The following is an 18,530-nucleotide window of genomic DNA, read 5'->3' as shown; positions in this document are numbered from 1 at the left end:
TGCTGGCAGGAAATACTTAATTCATAAATTTAATTAGAGGGCATTGAAAGCCTCTATAATTACTTACTGCAGCAATGGTAGCAGGAGGGCAAGCTGTTGCTGGTAGCTCGAAGGCTTTTGTTTGTATTAAGCAGTAGCAAGAAATCTTCCCCACAAGAGAATGAAAGAGCAAGTCAAGTATATTCTGAATTAAACTAATAAGCCATCTAGGGTGGGGTTTTTTCCCCCTAAATAGGCTGGAGGTCTTCTAAAAGCACTACACCTTTGGTGTTGGCATCCCGCTACAAAAAGACAGATCTATGCTGTGCACCCACCACATCTTCTGGGTGTTTTCTGCCTCTGCTCACACTTTTCCACCAGGCTGCACCGCTGAAAGCTCTGCTGCGGCACACCCGGGAGCATCCCTGCGCTGGCTTACCAGGACGAGGACCGCCCCGAAGGACCCAGGTGACAGGGCGTGATTTTGGTCTGAACAGGATGGATATGCAACTTTACTTTAGAGGAACACCACTAACAGCATCGCCTTCCCCCCCCCCCCCCCCGAGATTAAACTTTTTAATTATTAATGCATAAGCCAAAAAAGCCCATCAAGTAAACAGAGAGGGCATGAAAAAAGAAAATTTTAAACAAAATCCGTATCACAACTTATGTAACATTAATGAAGCCTACGCCACATTACATGTGCTAAGATATATACTTCTGTTTAGTGAGACCTTATTCATCACTCTCGTCTTGCTAAGCCAGATGCAAGCAGTGAGAGATGAAACGGCACGATGCCTCAGTTTGAAAATCAGATACGCAAAGAAACTTCTCCACATCACTCTCAAAAGTGCCCTTTCTTAAGCCCTAACAAACATTATGCAGCAAGGGAACCGCACATCTCAAATTAAACAGGACTTTGCCCCTAATCAGAGGCGTGCTTTTCGAGATGGCAGGACTAGAGAAGGGACAATGCAAGATGTTTCTGCTACAGATGGGTTAAAAAAAAGCATTTGCCTTCCCACCACCAAAATTCAAGAGGAGGAAGGAGACACAGTGGAAATGGAGCAGATGAACCGTTGTGGTCTGGACACCTTCACGCCACAGCACCCTGAGCTACACATTAGATTGTGCCTATTCCCACATCAGCCTTTTGTTCAGGCTCAATATGAACACTTTGAAATGTTGGCAAACCTGTGAGTGTTTTATCTTCTACTCTGAATGAACAGAAATCGATGCTTCTTTTCCTCTACTTTCCAGAGCTGCCTTCTCTGAGGGAGAAACCACCACACTTAAGACAAAAATGGAGCCAGGGGCAGAGCTGCCTCCCTACACACTCAGCCCTGCAGCAGGTCAAAGAAAAATATGAGTTCATGTTGGCAAACAGATCCGACCAAGGGTTTTTGCTGGATGTCTCCAGGGTTTTTGGTCTCCCAATGACTGAAGAAAAAGCATTTAGACTCAAACTACAGGACCGTTGTTTCCATTAATAAGGCAGTAATATTTACCTCCCTCTCCATCAACTCCATAAATTATCACTAGGAAGGAGGAAGGGCAGGAACAGGGGAAAAAAAAGCGGCTATTGTTTTCTCACCATAGCATTCAATCACATGCACAGCAAGATGCTTCAGAAACCCAACACAATTACAATACAGAGGCACATCACTCCACAAAATCCTTTGGCAAGACCAGTCCCGATCACTGCACCACAGCCAATTAGTTGTTTTGATGGTAGTTTTATGTAAATAAAATTGGTTCTGTGAAAAGAGCAGCTCATACATCTGCTTACCAATGCTGTAGCATTTGACTCTCAAACATACGTGCTCAAAATTCATACCGATACTTTAAACATTGTCCTGTAATATGTAATTAAAATGCAACCATGCACAGCTGGTTCTATTCTTTTACCTGAATTTTCTTCTAAATTATCACTTGCATGTAACCCTGGGTATACATCTTTCTTTGCAACTAAAATAAATTCTCTTTTCTACTCTTCAGTCAGGATCTAGCCTGCAGACTGTCAATACTTTTCAGTACCACAGCTTGCTTATGTCTGACTGCTCACAAACTCCTTTCATCTTAAAAATCAAGAGGAAATTTCCAGCAAACAGGCCTACTGCGCATGCCTGTACCGCAAACCCCATTCCTCTGCTTGACATTCGTAAGGATGCTTAGGGGAATGATGGACCTCTCGCCCTTCTGCTCATCAGCTCCGCCAACGCACAAAGGGAAAGCACCAGAAATTCATCTCCAGGTAGAGGATGCTTTGATAATCCAAGAGCAATACGTAGTTGGAAACAGGCAAGGAGGAAGAGATGCAAAAGGGTTTTATCCCTTGGGTGCTACTGTGCAAGTGAAAGTCCAGTGAGTAAGGTCAGCTCTGCAGCACCTCAGTTGGTGCTTGTCTGAGTAAAGTTTTTTAAACTGAAACGCAAAGCAATAAAATGAGAACAAGATGCTATCAGACAAATCAATCTACTGTCAGCTTCTTTCATTACTAAGGGAGAGCCAAGGCCAACTTATTTTGTACTCTCCTCGAATTAACATTAATGGACCTAATAGCCACAGCCAGATTTAGCCAGTCCCAAGGCGTCTTTAAGCAGACAGCCAGGCAAACAAGAAGCTCTATTTCTTCATTTTCAACAGAGCAAGACGCTTCCAGGGTGGTGTTAGACTGTGGAGAAAATAGGTCCCGGGAGAAGATAACAATAAAGAAAAGTCCGTTGCAGTACCCTAAATCTGCTGCCTTACTTTCAGACTATCCACACCACAGCACATTGACATCCAAGTGCAGCACCAACGTCTGTAAGATATATAAGAAACAATTTCACTCTGCTACAGGTCAGAGCAAAAGGTGGTTAGCACATAAGGCAAAGGCTATCTGTTCCCCACCCTTCAGCCAGCCTAGATGTTCACCAGGCTGAGTGGCAAGATCCTAAGAGCATGGACGACGATGCAGAGTCAAGCACGGTACCTCAAACACCAACTGTGGGTTTTTCCCCACCCCTGTGCGGTGACTGCGTCCGTCACATCCGAAGACAACGCAATGCAAGCTCTCAGTGCTGAGGGGCAGAGGAACAGAAAGTCGAGTTCAGCAAAGAGATTGCCTTTGGATCTTTTATCGAACCTGAGAGGAACAGACTGCTTAGGAACAGAGGAACAATTAGCAAAAATAGCGTGGGGTTCAGCATTCCTTCCCCACAAACAAATCTTGTTTATGTAAAGCCTAAGGGATGAGCATGATAGCTTGACAAGATAAAAGTTATAAAAGTGAGCAGATGTAAAATAGACTGTCATAAACCAGAGGAAGAAACATTCGATATTTTGCAAAGAATATATGTTCATTCTTTTTTGTTGTTTTGTTTTGTTTTCTTTTAATCATGAAAAGCAGACACTGGGTTTGTGGCAGGGGGAGAAGAAAACAAGTGTTCACAACATGCTTCGTAGTTTTACACGTCAAAACCAACTGCCAAAATACCACCTTCCAATTGCCTGTTTTCAAGCAAAATCTCCCTCTGCTGCCTGGGTAACCAGAACATTTGTACACCGCTGATGACAGGGACCCCAGGTATTTGATCACCTTCCATCTTTACTTTTCCCTGCTAAAGGCAAAACAAGACAGGGGACTGCATGTGTTCAGCTCACACTGTGTTTACATAAAGCTTTAAAGGCATTTTTTTTTGGTGTCGAGGCTTTCTGGAAATGCCTGACACTATGTGTCAGGTACATCACTCAGCAACGAAGGGATCAGATACTCGCTTGCGTTGGGGAAACAGAAGCTTTGTTTTCAGATGACGCAGATGAAATGAAAATAGTGCTAAAAGCTGGAGCACCATTATGTGCCCATGGCGATATGATGGAAAATTAACTAACCTGCAGTTATCTGCATCAAGAAGTCGGTATGAACTGCTAGTCCTAGGGCCAGAGCTGCCTTTACCGTACTCTTCCATGACAATGGCATTTACGGTGTGGTTAAGTGAATCTCTGATTTCTATAATAACAGGTAGGATGCTAGGCAGCTCCACTTACGCAGGCAAACAAAACTAGATCAGAGCATGCTCAACATTTTACCAACCCATATCGTGACAGCACAAAGATCCAAACAGTCGTGTACCGCAGTAGGAAGGAGCTAGGGTTCAAAACGAGAATGGAGTGACGCTGTTCCACAGTGGGGAAAACACATGCTCGGGATGCAGATAAAAACACAAGAGTGTCTCCTTGCTTTAGGAATCAGGAGGTGAGTCTGGAAGGGAAAGGTCAAGCAAGTTTCCCCTGAAACGGCGTAACTTGTGGGGCTCTCATACACTCATAAAGAAGCAGCAAGGAAACATGATTACAACCTATAATTTCTGGCCTACTAGTATATAAGAAGAGGTAATATTTTGGCTGTAAAGATTAAAATAAGATCCCTTTAAAAAAAAAAACAAAAAACCTTCTGTCATCATGGAGAAAGCACTGCAATGCTACTGAACAACAAAAAGCTCAGAAGAGAATACTTCAAATATTTCATTTAACTTACACCCACATGCAGGTGATAACTAAAAGACTCCAGGTTAAAAAATCCACCGAATAATATACACTTAACAGTCTAACATGCTCACCTTCCCATCGTAGCGTTTCACTATAAACTGATCCAGGCCCAGGTCTGAAAGAGAAAAAAAAAAAGATACTTTAAAAAAAACGCTCTTAAGAGTGTAAAAAGCGTTTCTTGGGTTTTCTGTTTGAGTGAGGATTAGAAAGTAAAATACACTGTCTGAATCGCATCAGTAGAAAGTATAAGTACAGAAGGAAAATTTTTTTGGCTTCATGCATTTTGTACTTTGTATTTTGATCACGAAAGACAACTAACGTGTAAGTATCAGAGAAGAAAACCTCCTTCTAGCAGGGACTTCAGGAGCACAGCTCCCAGCACCTCTCAAGAGCCTGCAATACCCAGCGCAAAGCAGAAGATTCCTGCACTATTACCAGGCAAAAACATTCCACCCATGATGCCCCATGTAAATGCACGTTGGTAAAACTCTTGTTGATTTTAATAACACCTTTTGAATGGCTCACAAATTGGAAAACAAAGAATTGTTCCTATAATTAATCGAGATATTCCCAAATAAATCCAAAGCTTATTTTAGTATAAAATTGCTCATAAATAGATTTTGAAGGAGATAAGTTGTAGCTGCATTGGTAAGAGCGAGCGCTTTAGCAAGAAGGGCATTTTGCAGAAAGGCAGGGAGAGGAGTTATTTATACTAGTAAATTCAATATCTCATACCATCACAAAATGCGTTTTCTATCTTGAAGTGGGGAGAAAAGCCAGCATTTGCAGAGTTAAGGCGCAGAGCTCTCAATCTAATCCGCAATGCCTGGACAGCTATATGTACACTAATGAATGCACATATAAACAAGATAACAAAAACATTCAGGAACATTGGATTGCAAAGCTCGAATTAAGTCAGGAAGATGCACCGTGGGAGGAGATCAAGCAGAACTCAAACCAAGCACTTCCAGTAATTTGGGACAACATGGGCCAGTTTTTGGTTCTCTGAAGAATAAAACCACTCGGAAGAGCTATGTCGCATGCACTTCCTGCCACTGTTTATAATAATTTTCACATCCTCATTTCCATTTAAATTAGAAAAAAGATGGAAAAAACGCAAAATAAAATCTCTCCTACACCTGCTGCGTCACCTGCTCATGAAGGAGGATAATAAAACCCGTCTTGTCTACTGGAAAGGTCTGGAATGGTTAGGGTGCAGAAAATGGAGTTATTCATCGTGACCCCCTTGACCTTCCTGAAGTAAAGCAGCTAAAACTCCTCCAACACCAATTTCAAAGGCCAAGGCAATTGCCAGAGGGCTTTCTGGATTTGTGAATATTCAAGCCAGAAGGCACCTTCTCAGTATTTTGTGCGCTTGACAACAGAGTGAAAAAATGCATACTCATACACATTTTCAGATTTTAATCTTCTCAAGAATTTTGTTCCTCCTCAAAGCTGTGGGCATAAGCACAGTACAATAAGTACTGCCACATTTTGAGGCAGGATTCATTTAATAAATGTGCTTATTTTGCCAGAGACATGTTATCTGGTTGGATCTCACCCCTGACCATCCATCTGGATGCTAACCGCTAAGCTGAGCTTAGCTTATGTCCACGTGTTGTAATAAAGTCATTTCTGAAGCACACCTCCTGTTCCCATACCAGGAAATAGTGCTGTAAGACATATCCCTGACAGCCTGACCTTACACATGTACTCAAGGAAAGCTAAAGAGAGACACAGGTTAAAAATGGCAAGTGAAAATATGTCTTCATGGCACGCACACCTGCCCCCCCGCCTCCCGGCTGGACACTACTGTTGGGAAAGCAAATGGGTTTCAAAGGAGACCCTAAATGAATGAACTGTAGATGAACAGCAAGAAAAGATGAACTAACAACTGTTTTTTTAATATATATAGTAAACATCCTATATGTTTCTAAACATAGATAAGAAATATTTATAGAATATCTAATAATATATATACAAGTCTGTGTGTACATATAGAAAAGTTATTAAAAACAGCCAAACGACACCTAAAAAGGCAGAATGCCAGTACCTATACTAAAGGAGGAGGCTGGTATTATAAATCTTGTGCTCTCCACAGATGTAACATGAGGTGGGCAAAAGGGGAGGCAATGGGGGTATGACTGGAGGGACTAAAAAGCAGCACGAGAGTTAACAGCAATAAATTACAATAACGATGGAGTCAGCGAAAGGAAAACACACTGGTGAAATCAGGAGGTCTGAATACAGGGCAGTTAGCCTGCAGACTGGGGTTTGGTCCAGCCTCATCCACCTAAGCACAGAGATGTTTCTTTCTATGTGCTTCCTCGATGGCTATGGCATGTCACGCAAAGACAGAGAAAAACAAAGCATCTGGCTAACCTGAAACTATTGCCGCGAGGGACAGAGCAATGGACCTTGACCTATGTAGGGCTCTTCTGTAACTGCATCCAAACCCTCAAGTAGAAGGTGTAGAAGCTGCCAGGTCTGTCCTCAAGCTTGATTGCTCCAAGCATTTCATTATTTGCCGAAGAAACTGCTTACACCACCAGGGCAGTTACAGAAATGTAATTATCATTACCTGTACCATGTCAGCCTCCTTTGACACAATCACATCTGACGAGAAGCATATATATAACCTTGGCTTATATGCATGACTCTGAGATGGGGGAGAGACGTTTATATGAAAATGCAGCACAAAAATTTGTCACTTCTGCCGCTGCCTTTTTTCATGTCACTGTATCAGCATGCCCTGGAAGACAGCGTTACCTATTGCAAGCACAAGCATATTGGTTCACATCAGTGTTTTATGCTCACCCTTACTCCCAGCCATGCCCAACGATATCCCCTCTGCTCTGCTGCATTAACTAAGTCCTCTATAAAATTCCCCTTACCACAGCTCCCAACAGAACAAGCCAATTCAAAAAGTTGAAAAAGGGCATTTCTGTGTTCAAAGCACACAGTTTTACTCGATACATTTCCCCTTTTCCAATGCAGTTGTTCTGTTTTATGGACTTAGCTATGCGTTTTTCCACAAGTCTTTAATCTTAGAAGTTAACAAAAGGAAACCACAAAAAAAAGAGGGACTGTTGCCTGATGCCCATGTTCTTCTTTCTTTACGTTTCATGAAAAACCCAAAAGGCTTTTCCTCTAAGACATTACAATAGCAATTCAGCGTTCGCATAGGCTGGAGAGCTAATGGAAACACTGCACGAATGAGGACAATCACATCCAAACAAGGAAAGGAGAGAATGTTAGTTACTAGATCTCTGTTATTCAAAAGCCAGCATGCTAAATTAAAGCTACCACAGGATTGTCTTTAAGTGATACACTCATAAAACAAATAGCCCCTGCTTGGGCTATTGGAGCAGGAACACAAGCCAATAGGCATGTTTAACAGTAAAAAAGAGCTTTTCCACCTTTCAGTGAAAAGCAGGGGCTGCAATACCATCCTCCCACAAAGGGATTAAAGGATTTCCTTCGAGAGAGACTGCAGTGAAATCCAGAAATAGTTTCAGGAGGACACCTGGCTGTTTCACAAAGCCTCCCCGGGACCGAAGGCAGCACGACATGCACCACGGCTACTCCAGATTGCATACTCACCACCCAGAATGCTTGTTTCTGCTCGAACAAAGCCAGAGCTTTCATCACCACCTGCCCCAGAATACGCCTTTTATTTACACGTAACACTGTACAACGCTTCACCTTTCACTACACATCTGGATTATCGAAGCCCCTTTTGCTCATCCAGCCAAGGGTTCTGCACCAGCTGCTCGCCTTCCATGGTGCCACTGGTCACTGCAACTATTTCCAGACGTGCTCGCCGTAGCCAGCTTGCGTGTAATCTTTAGGTACCTCTATACATTACTCCTACAAATTCTGATACCACCTAAAGTACCATCAGGGGACCAAAAGAAAGAGCAACACTGCCGTGGAGTAGCTAAGCAAATAGCATCACTATAAGTGTTATTTCAGATTAGACTGACACCACTTACTCACTAGTATTAAGAATAAAGGCTCCCACTCTTATTTGTGTGATGATACTTTCACAGCACTCTAAAAATAAAAATGTTTCAAAATAAATCCAAGTTACTCACACTCGCTGCCTGCCACCATGAGGAAAAGAGGGTGTTCAAAAGCAGAACTGTATTCTCTGCATTTATTTCTTTCTTTTTGAGCTGCGGAATATCTTTTAAAGGAGAAGGAATTATGTAAAGGAAAAAAACCGCAGAATAGCCTGCTGTTACTCTTATTCAGCTCTAATCAAATCTGCTTATTGTATTTCTGCTTATTAACAAAAACATACATGCCACAGATTCACTCAAAGCTAGCTAATTACCACACTTGCTAAGTATCTAAACAATTACTAAGATCTTCATGTTATCCTGTAGAAAAAAAAAAACATGGGCAGCAGATTATAAATTGCAGTTTTAAAAAATATTTAACAAATGAGCTTCTAGAAGTACTATTATATTATGCCAAGAACACAGTTGAGATCAATTAGAAACCATCAAGATGTCCTCTGGGATGCCAGCAGTTTTCCACTGATGGAAAAACCTTTCCAACTCCTTCCAGTCTTTATATCCTTGTCAGATTTTTCACATTATTCGGGTAACATTTACTTATCATCTGCTTTTCCTTTCCCATTGCCCATGTTATCTACTAGATAACATGGAGTCTTTCTTGCAAGAAGATGCACAAAAGGGCTAATTACTACTTAGAGCCTGCTAATCAGGCTCTTCTAATCAATGCTACATTTTGGGAGGAGAAAATTCTGGACCAAGTTTTCCCCTCCAGAGCTGTAACTCAGCTTCTGATTTTTGTACAAGTATTTTTCCCTGAATTTAAAATGTAATCTGCAAGCAAACAATGAGCTGCCTGAGATTTCTCAGGGGGCAACACTTTCAGGTTTGTCTTAAAGTCTAGAATTATTTTGTCCAAGGAACTACTTTGCTGTCCTCTATCTCACCCTCCTCCAACAGTCAGTCTCTCTACGAGATGTGCATTCATAACACAACAGATCAGCCATACCAACCCATCAACTATACTGGAAGCCTTAATTATTTGTTTCTTCTGATGACTATCACATACATGCACCTCTCGCTCCTCGTTAGCTAGGTTCCTGGGGTCTCGTATCAGGCACAACAGGCTCAGAGAAGATCCTTGCTTAGAAATGACATTTCCACAGAAAAAAAACCCCACATCTATTCACCCTCCTGGTTCTGGAAGATAACCACCAAGTTACCTGCCCTTCTTACTTCTACCCTCTACCTGAAGGCCTCTCCAGCAGATGTGTTTGGGGGAGAAGACAGAAATAAATCCCTATCAAAAACCATAAGGCAAATTCAGCATCTCTAGTTTCCTTCTGGGTTTTAAATATCCCAGTCAAACATTTTGCACGAGCTTAGAGATCTGTACGAGCCTAGGGAGTCCTCCCTGTCCACACCAGACCAGAGGAGTGCTTGACACAGCTCACCACTGCTGGTTCTACAGAAGATCAGATCTTTATTTTACAAACTTAACTCAAAATAACAAATAATCACTCAAGCATTGCAACAATCCAGAACCCAGTTGGTGCTCAGCTGCTCATGAAGTCCAGACAAAGAAACCCCAACATTTAGAAACAGAGAATCAAGCTGATCAAGTCAGCAGACATCGGCTCCATCCTTCACAGCTCCTCGCCTCCGACACTGTCCTACGCGCAGAGGCTGCTGCTTTTGGCTGTGCTTCAACAGCATGTTTGTGGTCTCTTGCAGACAAAAAAACATCAAACAAAAAAAGGAAAACCTTCCAGGGCATTTCCAAGACTTCAGATATTTAAGCTGCTGCTGAGTGTGATGGATCTGGAAAGGCATCTTTCATGAGGCAGGAGTTTGGCTTAACCAGGGAGGTTAACGCTGGGATGAAAGAGGAAGACTGCTCTGAGTATAACCTGTCTTTGTTACAGCATGATGAGACACGAAGCCTTTTTTACTTCTTTTAAGCTTTACTGCAAAGACTAAAAAAACCTGGTACTGGCTAGCTAAGTCACAGCTCTTTCTTAGCCCAGGTTGCTCCAAAATACTCACTTTTCCCAGGAAAACGATCAATGCAGAATGGACCCAGAGAAACTTGGGGAAGTGGAGGGAACTTGGAGACTAGGAAAGAAGGGAGGACTGGGCAGGCCACCACCAAACAGGTCCAAACACTTGGACACTTTCATGCAGCCCCACAGCTACGGAGGACTACAGAGAACCCAGCAGCAACGACCTGCAAGTATCAGGCATGGTTACGGCTCCCGTCGAGTGTCATGGCTTCATACACCTTCATCAAAAGCCCATGCTGTGTCCGCAGACCTGCAACATCTAAAACGGGGTTTTTGCAAACCCTTACCCTTCCCACTGGAGACAAAGGTGTAGTATTTTCAGCTGGTTTTGGGCTGGGGTACCAAGCAAGTGCCAGGTATGAAGCAACCATTCCGGCTCATCCAGCCTTGGAGCTGAGCAACCTCTCAGCTACCAGAGAAGGTGGGAGGAAAAAAAACAGCACAGGACTGCAGGGAGCACATATCACTGCCCACGCTTCTGCTGGCACCTGGACTTTCTAGATAGTATATAAAGATTTTTTTTTTTTTTTTTTTTTTTTTTTTTTTTTTTTAAAGCATCTTCCAAGTTTAATGCCATTCTTTGGCTTATTCTGACAGGCACTTCCAAGCTCAGCGAGAATGTGTCACACCTTAAGCAATCTTGTCTACTTGGGAAAGCTACAGCAAAAAGTTTTACTGAACTATTAAGAGAAAGCAATCTACAGGAGCTAATGAACTGGCATTCATTTTCCCCAAGCTAGGAAAACGCAGTCTAGAACTCAGTTGATGCTTTATTGACAATAAATCAAACTTTCCCCTATGTAATCCATAAAAATGAACCAGGCATAAGATACCTCGCAGTACAAAAGCAGTTTAAAAATAAGTACAACAGGGACTTAGATAGGGACTCATTACTCCTTATCACTTACATTCCACAGTATTTTCTCTCCATAAAATAGCAGACATATTAACAAGAAATTACTTGCTGAAATTATGACCAGCAGCTTGAGCATTCAGAGCATTCCCTGCCCTGCTCGTGTCTCACACTGCTTACGCAGGACTCAATTTACAGGACCAGAAGACGACTGCTTCGCAGCACAAACCCATCGACAAATACCACTCATGGGAAACCTCGGGGTCAGCAGGACTGCGGACAGTCATCCATAATTCCGTTCAAGCACTAACCTACCTAGCTAGTATGATTACAGTGGGCTACGTCACTACCTGAAGGAGATTTCCAAGGAGTGCTCCAGGCTACGTCACTACCCCAAGGAGGGCCCTGGGATGAAGGCAGGATGCTCCAGCCCCGGCGGAGGGCACACCCGAGTCGTGACTAAGGGAGAAAGCTGCCTCGGCGTTTCCCTACTAATCTATAATCTTGATTATCCTATGAGTCAAAAGTACCAAACGGATGTAAAGTATGGCAATAAAGCAGCCAGCAGGTAGCAGTCTTCGCCTTGAACTTCTGGTTTTAAAATCAGACCTATTTTCTTTTTTTTTTTTTTTTTTTTTTTTTACTACCAGCTTTTAAAACATTCAGGAACAAGTTTATGGCTGCTTTGACTTTACTGGAGCATTAAGTGTTTTACTCTTCTACTGTTCATTATGTATTAAAAAAACATTACCGTGATTGTCATGATGTACAGCATTCGTAAGGAACAACCATCCTAGCGGCAGCTTCATCTAGAAGCAAGTCCACCATGGTAACGGTCCTCAAGACAGATTTTCAAACCAACAAGATATAAGATGCCACGCTCCTGCTTTGCCTGCTGATGGGCAGCCAAAGCTCGATTTCCATCTCATTCCACTATCCTAGAGCACCTCTAAGTATCACTACAGCAATTTTCTTCCCTTTTAGGCTGCTTTGTGTCACTGACTGGCAGCATTTGCAGGCGCTTAAAGGCACGACAGGCTTCACAGGACATTTAAGCAGCTCACCTAGCCAGGATAATAATAGTTACAGTGGAAAGTTAGTGGCTAAGACTGACAAATTATTTCCCATTAGTCACCTTCGCTTGTCCCCAAAGTAGGTGTTTTCTGAGCACTCTTCCACCTATTTTCTATGCACACCTTAAAGTGGACCAAGCACATATATTGCATGGAAGAAGTAAGAGAGAAGCACGTCTTGAAATTAAATATAGGTGGCTCCATTTTTAAACTCGCTGACAAAAAAGTTCCTTGCATGGGGAGACTTGCACTCAACCAGGTGTTACTGCTTTTCAAATTACCAATTCAAGGAGCTTTAGATAGATAAGATGGTAACACAATTTCAGCATCTACAAACATTACCTTCTGTTTAATTGCTCCGACTATTTCTTCACTGAAAATGGAACCATGTAATTCCTATGAAAACTACATTTGCAGGACTTGAAGAAAACCTAAATATCAATCCACCACCACGCTTTTAACATGCCAGGATTCTTTTTTCTTCCCTCCTGCACACACTTCGCATTGTTGTTTTCTAAGCACAAGCATACATATGGTATTTATTTAGGAGCTGTCAGGTAAGATATCAAAACATGTTGTACATCATTTGTATGTACAACTTATGTACCCAGTTTGTACATAAACTCCGCTCTCAAAAAGTTAACATTTGGGGGCTGAGGTTCTTCATCAATGCCTGTAACAGGGGAGAGGAGCTTTTATCTGACAAAAGCTTCTTTCATTCTTTGAGATACCCTGTGGAAGACCAAGAAACCTGATTTCCCACGTCTCACCCAAAACACAAATCTCCTCCAAAGCAGAAGGCAGGCAAAAATCCTCCTGCCACCCCACAAAAACCAACCTCTTACCAAATGCTCAGGACAAAGCTTTCTGCACCAGGAAAAAACAGCATCTGTTCTCCTGCCTGTTGCCTGCCAAACTCCCAGAGGTACCACAGCTGACATGCTTCCCTGCAATCCCCACGGAATTTGAAGCCAGAGGCAAGTCCCACCCTGGCCAGCAGCATCGCAGCTCAGCCAAGCACACAGAGCTGACTGGACCCATTTATTGTGAAGGTTTTCCTTTTTAAAGCATCTTCCTTTTGAAGGTTTATGAACAGTTCTTAAACAGTTTCAGTTGAAGGCAATCTTTCACTAATAAATATACAAGAAAGTCATCTCACCTGCTCTTCAAGGTCTCATACCAACGAGATGTAATACACTGCAGTAGCACTTCAGGCAAGGTGGAAGGGGTTAGGCTAATTTTGGGTCTGGAGCACGAAGGAGGAACAGATAGCTTCAGGAGGTGCTTTCTAGCCCTAGCCATCCCAGATTCAAAGCTCCCAAGAAGCATACCCCAATCAACACTTCTGAACCTGAATGATTACTTGCGCTGGCACGGACGTGCTGCAAGCTCTGCTGGAGAGACGTGCGTGGCTCCCGCACAGCTGCCCCGGCAGCCTTCTGCCTCACTCCTGCATTCGTTACAACTCCGTTATCCTTCTGCACATAGTCACACTGCCAAAACGCGTGGGTGGAGAACACCACTTGTGTTGTTTTGGGGTTTTTTTTGACTGTGGCAGCACCCTCAGAGAGCAAGCCCCATTTTGTGCTGTACCTCTCAACATAACGAGACGGACAATACCTGACAACGTAACTGTTTGATGGGAAATTTAAAGATCAGGTAAGCAGAAACAGGAGAGTTTATTCCCCTTCGCTGTATTCATTTCTCCAGTTACTACACACACACACACACACACACACCACTCACTTTCTGGTTGTTTTTCATTAGGTGTTATCGATCTCACAAAATCCTGCGGTGTCATAAAAACCTCCGATTCACCATGTTCGTTTATGACTTTCAAAGTGGCGAAGTATCTGAAGATTTTGTCCGGCGTGGAGTAGGCTCTGATCCTGTTCTCGTATTCCATTACCTGGAAATGCAATTTAACCAGCATTAGATGTGCATGGTTCCTCACCCAACACCTGCATTAGCGGCCACCCTTAGTCCTGCAAAGGTTTTGCCACGTGACAACAAAGTTGTGTGCAGCAACACAACACTGGAAAGAAAAAATGCCAAAAGGGTCAAAATCCCTCCTCTCCTCAGCCTTTGAACTACCAGGAGAATTGGAAGCATTAGCTCCTGATGTCCCAGGAATAAGAACAAACACAATGAGTCTTTACTACTGATAAGTTTTGACTCTTTATGATGACAGAGAAAAAACAAATTAACAGAATCCCTGAAGGCGCTTTTAAACGTGAACATAAAAAACCCACTAGTATCACATCTGTGAATCGAAAACAGATCAGCATTTAACCACAGTGTTGAAGGGTCTGATTTATGATTAATAAATGAAATAAAAGAAAAGTCTGGGAGAGTTGGGAGAGACCTTTACTTTCAAGCTGAGTCTTGGAAAAAATTACTTGGAGCCGCAGCTGGTTGCTCAGTCACCCAGCCTCATTTTTTCCTCTTTCCTATCACTTGGGCAAAATTCTGCAGAAACATTCTCTACTCAGTCCTCTTCTCCCCACCACTCTGCCGTTTGCTCACTCTGCCAGTAGCAATTATTTTGTACCTAGAACTGTTTTCCCCAAAACACAGCTGGAACTAATCGAAGAGAACAGAAAGCTTTTACAAACAAAATCACAACATAAGGCCACAAGGGAGAAAAAAAGCACAAAGACCTACACTTCATTATGTATTAGAACAGAAAACTTTCCTTCTTAGTTCAGCTTTTTGTTCCTGCATCATATGCTATGTTTAACAGTCCATAATGTACTTGAAACCTTCAGCACTTCTGGCCAAGAGCCACAGGACAGAAAAAAAAACCCAACACCACCAATCTGCTGGAAGAGTACAGGCAAGATCAAGGGTACTGCCAAGGCAGCTGTAGATCATTTATGGCTTTGGTCCCATTTCAGCCTTGTCCTTTAACTCGAACAACTTCCCCACCCTGATATTTATCAGAAAGACAACACTCTCTCTAATTTTTCATATTTCTAGGATAAAACAAGCCAAAGACTTTTAATCCTCCAAGCCAGGCCTGGGTAAAGTAGCTAGGGGAGAGCAAAGCCTTTCTCCTCTACAGTTGTTCCAGCTCAGCTCTCCAGCAAACATGGCTGAAGATGACACTATCTATAATGACAATATCTAAAGCATTCTCACCACTCTTTTTAGCATCACCATAGCTTTTTCATAATTCAGAAATGTCCTTGCGTAACCACTACAACCAGGTCCCTCTTTCCTGCAGCCACCTGCACAGACGAAAACTTTTGTCCCTAGTCCCTTCTGCTACTAGCCTTTGCACCTAGAATCAACAAATTTAATCCCATTTTTATTGCCTCAGTCCACAAGGTCTCCCAAGCATAAGGGCACTGGATTGAAAGCAACTGTTTTATTACTAAATTACAAGTCTATCAGTAATTTAGTACTGCAGTAAACGACAACACACACTTTCCCAGCTCTTTGCAGCTGCAAAGCTGGATGCACCTTTGTCTACAGCTCCCACACAGCCAGCAGTAACTCATTATGCCAGTGATCTTCTGACTTGTGATTGCAGACCCGTATCTCACTCCTTCCTGTAGCATGACCTGATGTCATTATGAATAACACCTCACCCAACTTGATCTGCCAAAACTGGAGTTAAGTATTTTTACCTTCAAGCAAGACAACTAAAACCAACTACAGTATCAAGCCTAGGACTGGAGCCAGGAACAGACACCACAGACCGCAAACAACAGCTCCCTCCATCCATGACACCCTTGCAACACAGCCTGTCTTCTAGCTGAAACACTTGGCTGCCTGAGACTTTACATTACTCCCGATTTTCCAAGACGGTGGAATAATTTCTTACAAGGCACTATGAAATGCTTTCCTTCATCCCAGCTGGGTAAGTTACACCTGTTTTACTCAACAACTCCACTGCTGCACCGGAGACACGAGTCTTGACATTTCTGCCAGTAAAACCATGTTTCATTTTACCCTGTTTGACTTCACATCTGCAATGGATCTTTCCACTATATCTGTTTTAAGATCTTGCCAAGACACTACTGACAGGCCTGCTGCTGTCAGGTGCTTTTCTTCTCATTTTTGGAGCATGGGCATTGCCATTGTTCTTCGCCTGACATCTTCACCAAGACTCTTCCTTATCAGTCCAGCAACTTCACTGCCAGCTCTTTCTTATCCCAAGCTCACAGTAATCCTCAAGGCCCCTGCTTTATTGGTGTTACAGAGTCTACATGCTGCTTCGACTTTGGGCACAGCCATTTTCCAGCACCTCATTCAGATCCACACTGCACCCTCAAGTCCATCACGATCATCACTTGCAATAGCAGCAAGAAATCCATTTACTATGTGGCCCTTTCCTCAATCATTTGCCATCCCGTCTTCTAGCCACACCTACTGCAAAATAAAAAGCTTCCCCAGCTGTGTGCCAGGCACTCAGGAGGATGCAATTTTAAATACACAGCTGTAGAGCAGGGAGGGTCAGTCTGTCACTCCAAAGCTATGTATGGCTCCCAAAGCAAGGTGGCATGGCGAGACAGGCTAAAAAAGGTCTCATGTCTCAACATGCAGCACAACTGCACACAGGTCTGCCAACCTGGAGGTTTGTCCCCATGCAGTCTGTGGTTTCATGAGCAAGCAAGTGGTTTAGGGCTTCCCCTCCTCCAACAAAAGCAGCTGAATGCCCTTGCAAAAACAGGACCTAAGCGTGCAGCAGGTGGAGAGCTGACAGTATCATTTTGCTTTAGGTCTCAGAGCAGCAGACAGCAAAGTGGGAAATGAAGGATTTTTCATGACCATCAGCTTCTGATGCAAACTTTGGCACATCTGAAGAGAGCTGAGCTGACCTACCATCTCCATGAAAGCACAAAGCAGCACCTGTAAGTCCACTGCAGTTTAAGAAATGGGTGTTACTTGTTAAGCGATTTGACTTTCAGATCATAGAATAGTTTGGGTTGGAAGGGACCTTTTAAAGACCATCTAGTCCAAGCCCCCTGCCATGAGCAGGGGCATCTTCAACTAGAGCAGAGTGCTCAGAGCCTCATCCAGCCTGACCTGGGATGTTTCCAGGGATGGGGCATCTACCACCTCTCTGGGCAACCTGTGATGGTGAACATCTGGATGGGAATGCGATTATGTACAGCTACTCAAAGTTTCATGGGAAGGTACTGTTAGTTTTAATTTGCAACCTTCTGAGTTCCAGCAAGTAGTTGTGACATAAACCTCCAATTTTCAGGACAAACACATTCCTAAAAAATTATGAGGAACAACAGTCATGAATAACTCATAATCTAGACCAAAAAAGTAGAATCTAAAATGCCTGTTTAGTATGTCACAGGCTGTTTTCATCACAACCGCAATCACACTTCTTCCTCAAACTTCCCTATGAGAAGTGAGCAAATGCAGCAACACTTACTCCCTTTTGCCTGCAGCTGAACTCACAATTACCTCATTTTCGCTACCATGATCTAATCAGCTGGCAAAAACTAACAAATATGCTACAACCCATCCCTCTGACTTCAAGACTGGATTGAATACAAAGCCAGGTCAAGAAGGGAACAGCCGAGACCCTGCAAATGGGTACAATTCACTTATTTAAGACTGGGTGCTAAACTTGAAGTGGGCAATAATATGGGTGCCCTGATCTTGCTATACAAATGTGGAGGTAAAAAGCACACGTGTATGTATGCGGGCGTACGCATCACCATTCGTGAGGTTTATTTTACACTACTTCTAAACAATCTGGACATAAAATCACCCCAGACGAGTCCCTCCTCCCACCACCTCTTGCCTTTGAAATACTCCAAAATACTTTCCTGGCAAAGCGTGCACCCAGGCGCCTGCCTTCCCCTCGTACACACAAGTCCTCAATGCAGCCAAAAATTCTCATCCTGCCTCCAGAACTGCTGCCTCATGTCACCAGGGGCCTCCAGAAAGATATTATGGGACCAAAGGGAAAAGTCGCTTTTTTGCATTTATTAGCAGAGTATGTACTGGAGGAGAAAGATGAGCAAGTAATCAGCATTGCTCT

At 43.0% G+C, this 18,530-nt stretch overlaps 1 protein-coding gene across 3 annotated transcripts in view; it reads right to left on the bottom strand.

Moving 5' to 3' along the window:
• The window catches only part of MICU1 (mitochondrial calcium uptake 1), a gene marked incomplete at its 3' end in the record, with an annotated part of 94,768 nt that overhangs the window by 59,236 nt on the left and 17,002 nt on the right, over positions 1-18,530 (bottom strand). For all 3 annotated transcript variants that reach the window (XM_082001907.1, XM_082001906.1, XM_082001908.1), the window contains exons 3-4: positions 14,267-14,429; positions 4,581-4,624 (exon numbers count right to left, since the gene is read on the bottom strand). In XM_082001907.1, the coding sequence (XP_081858033.1) occupies positions 4,581-4,624; positions 14,267-14,429 (207 nt within the window). The remainder of the gene's footprint in view (positions 1-4,580; positions 4,625-14,266; positions 14,430-18,530) is intronic.

Source organism: Phaethon aethereus (assembly GCF_964289735.1).
Source record: "Phaethon aethereus genome assembly, chromosome: 7".
NCBI lineage: Eukaryota > Metazoa > Chordata > Aves > Phaethontiformes > Phaethontidae > Phaethon > Phaethon aethereus.
This window is presented reverse-complemented; position numbering and strand designations above follow the sequence as displayed.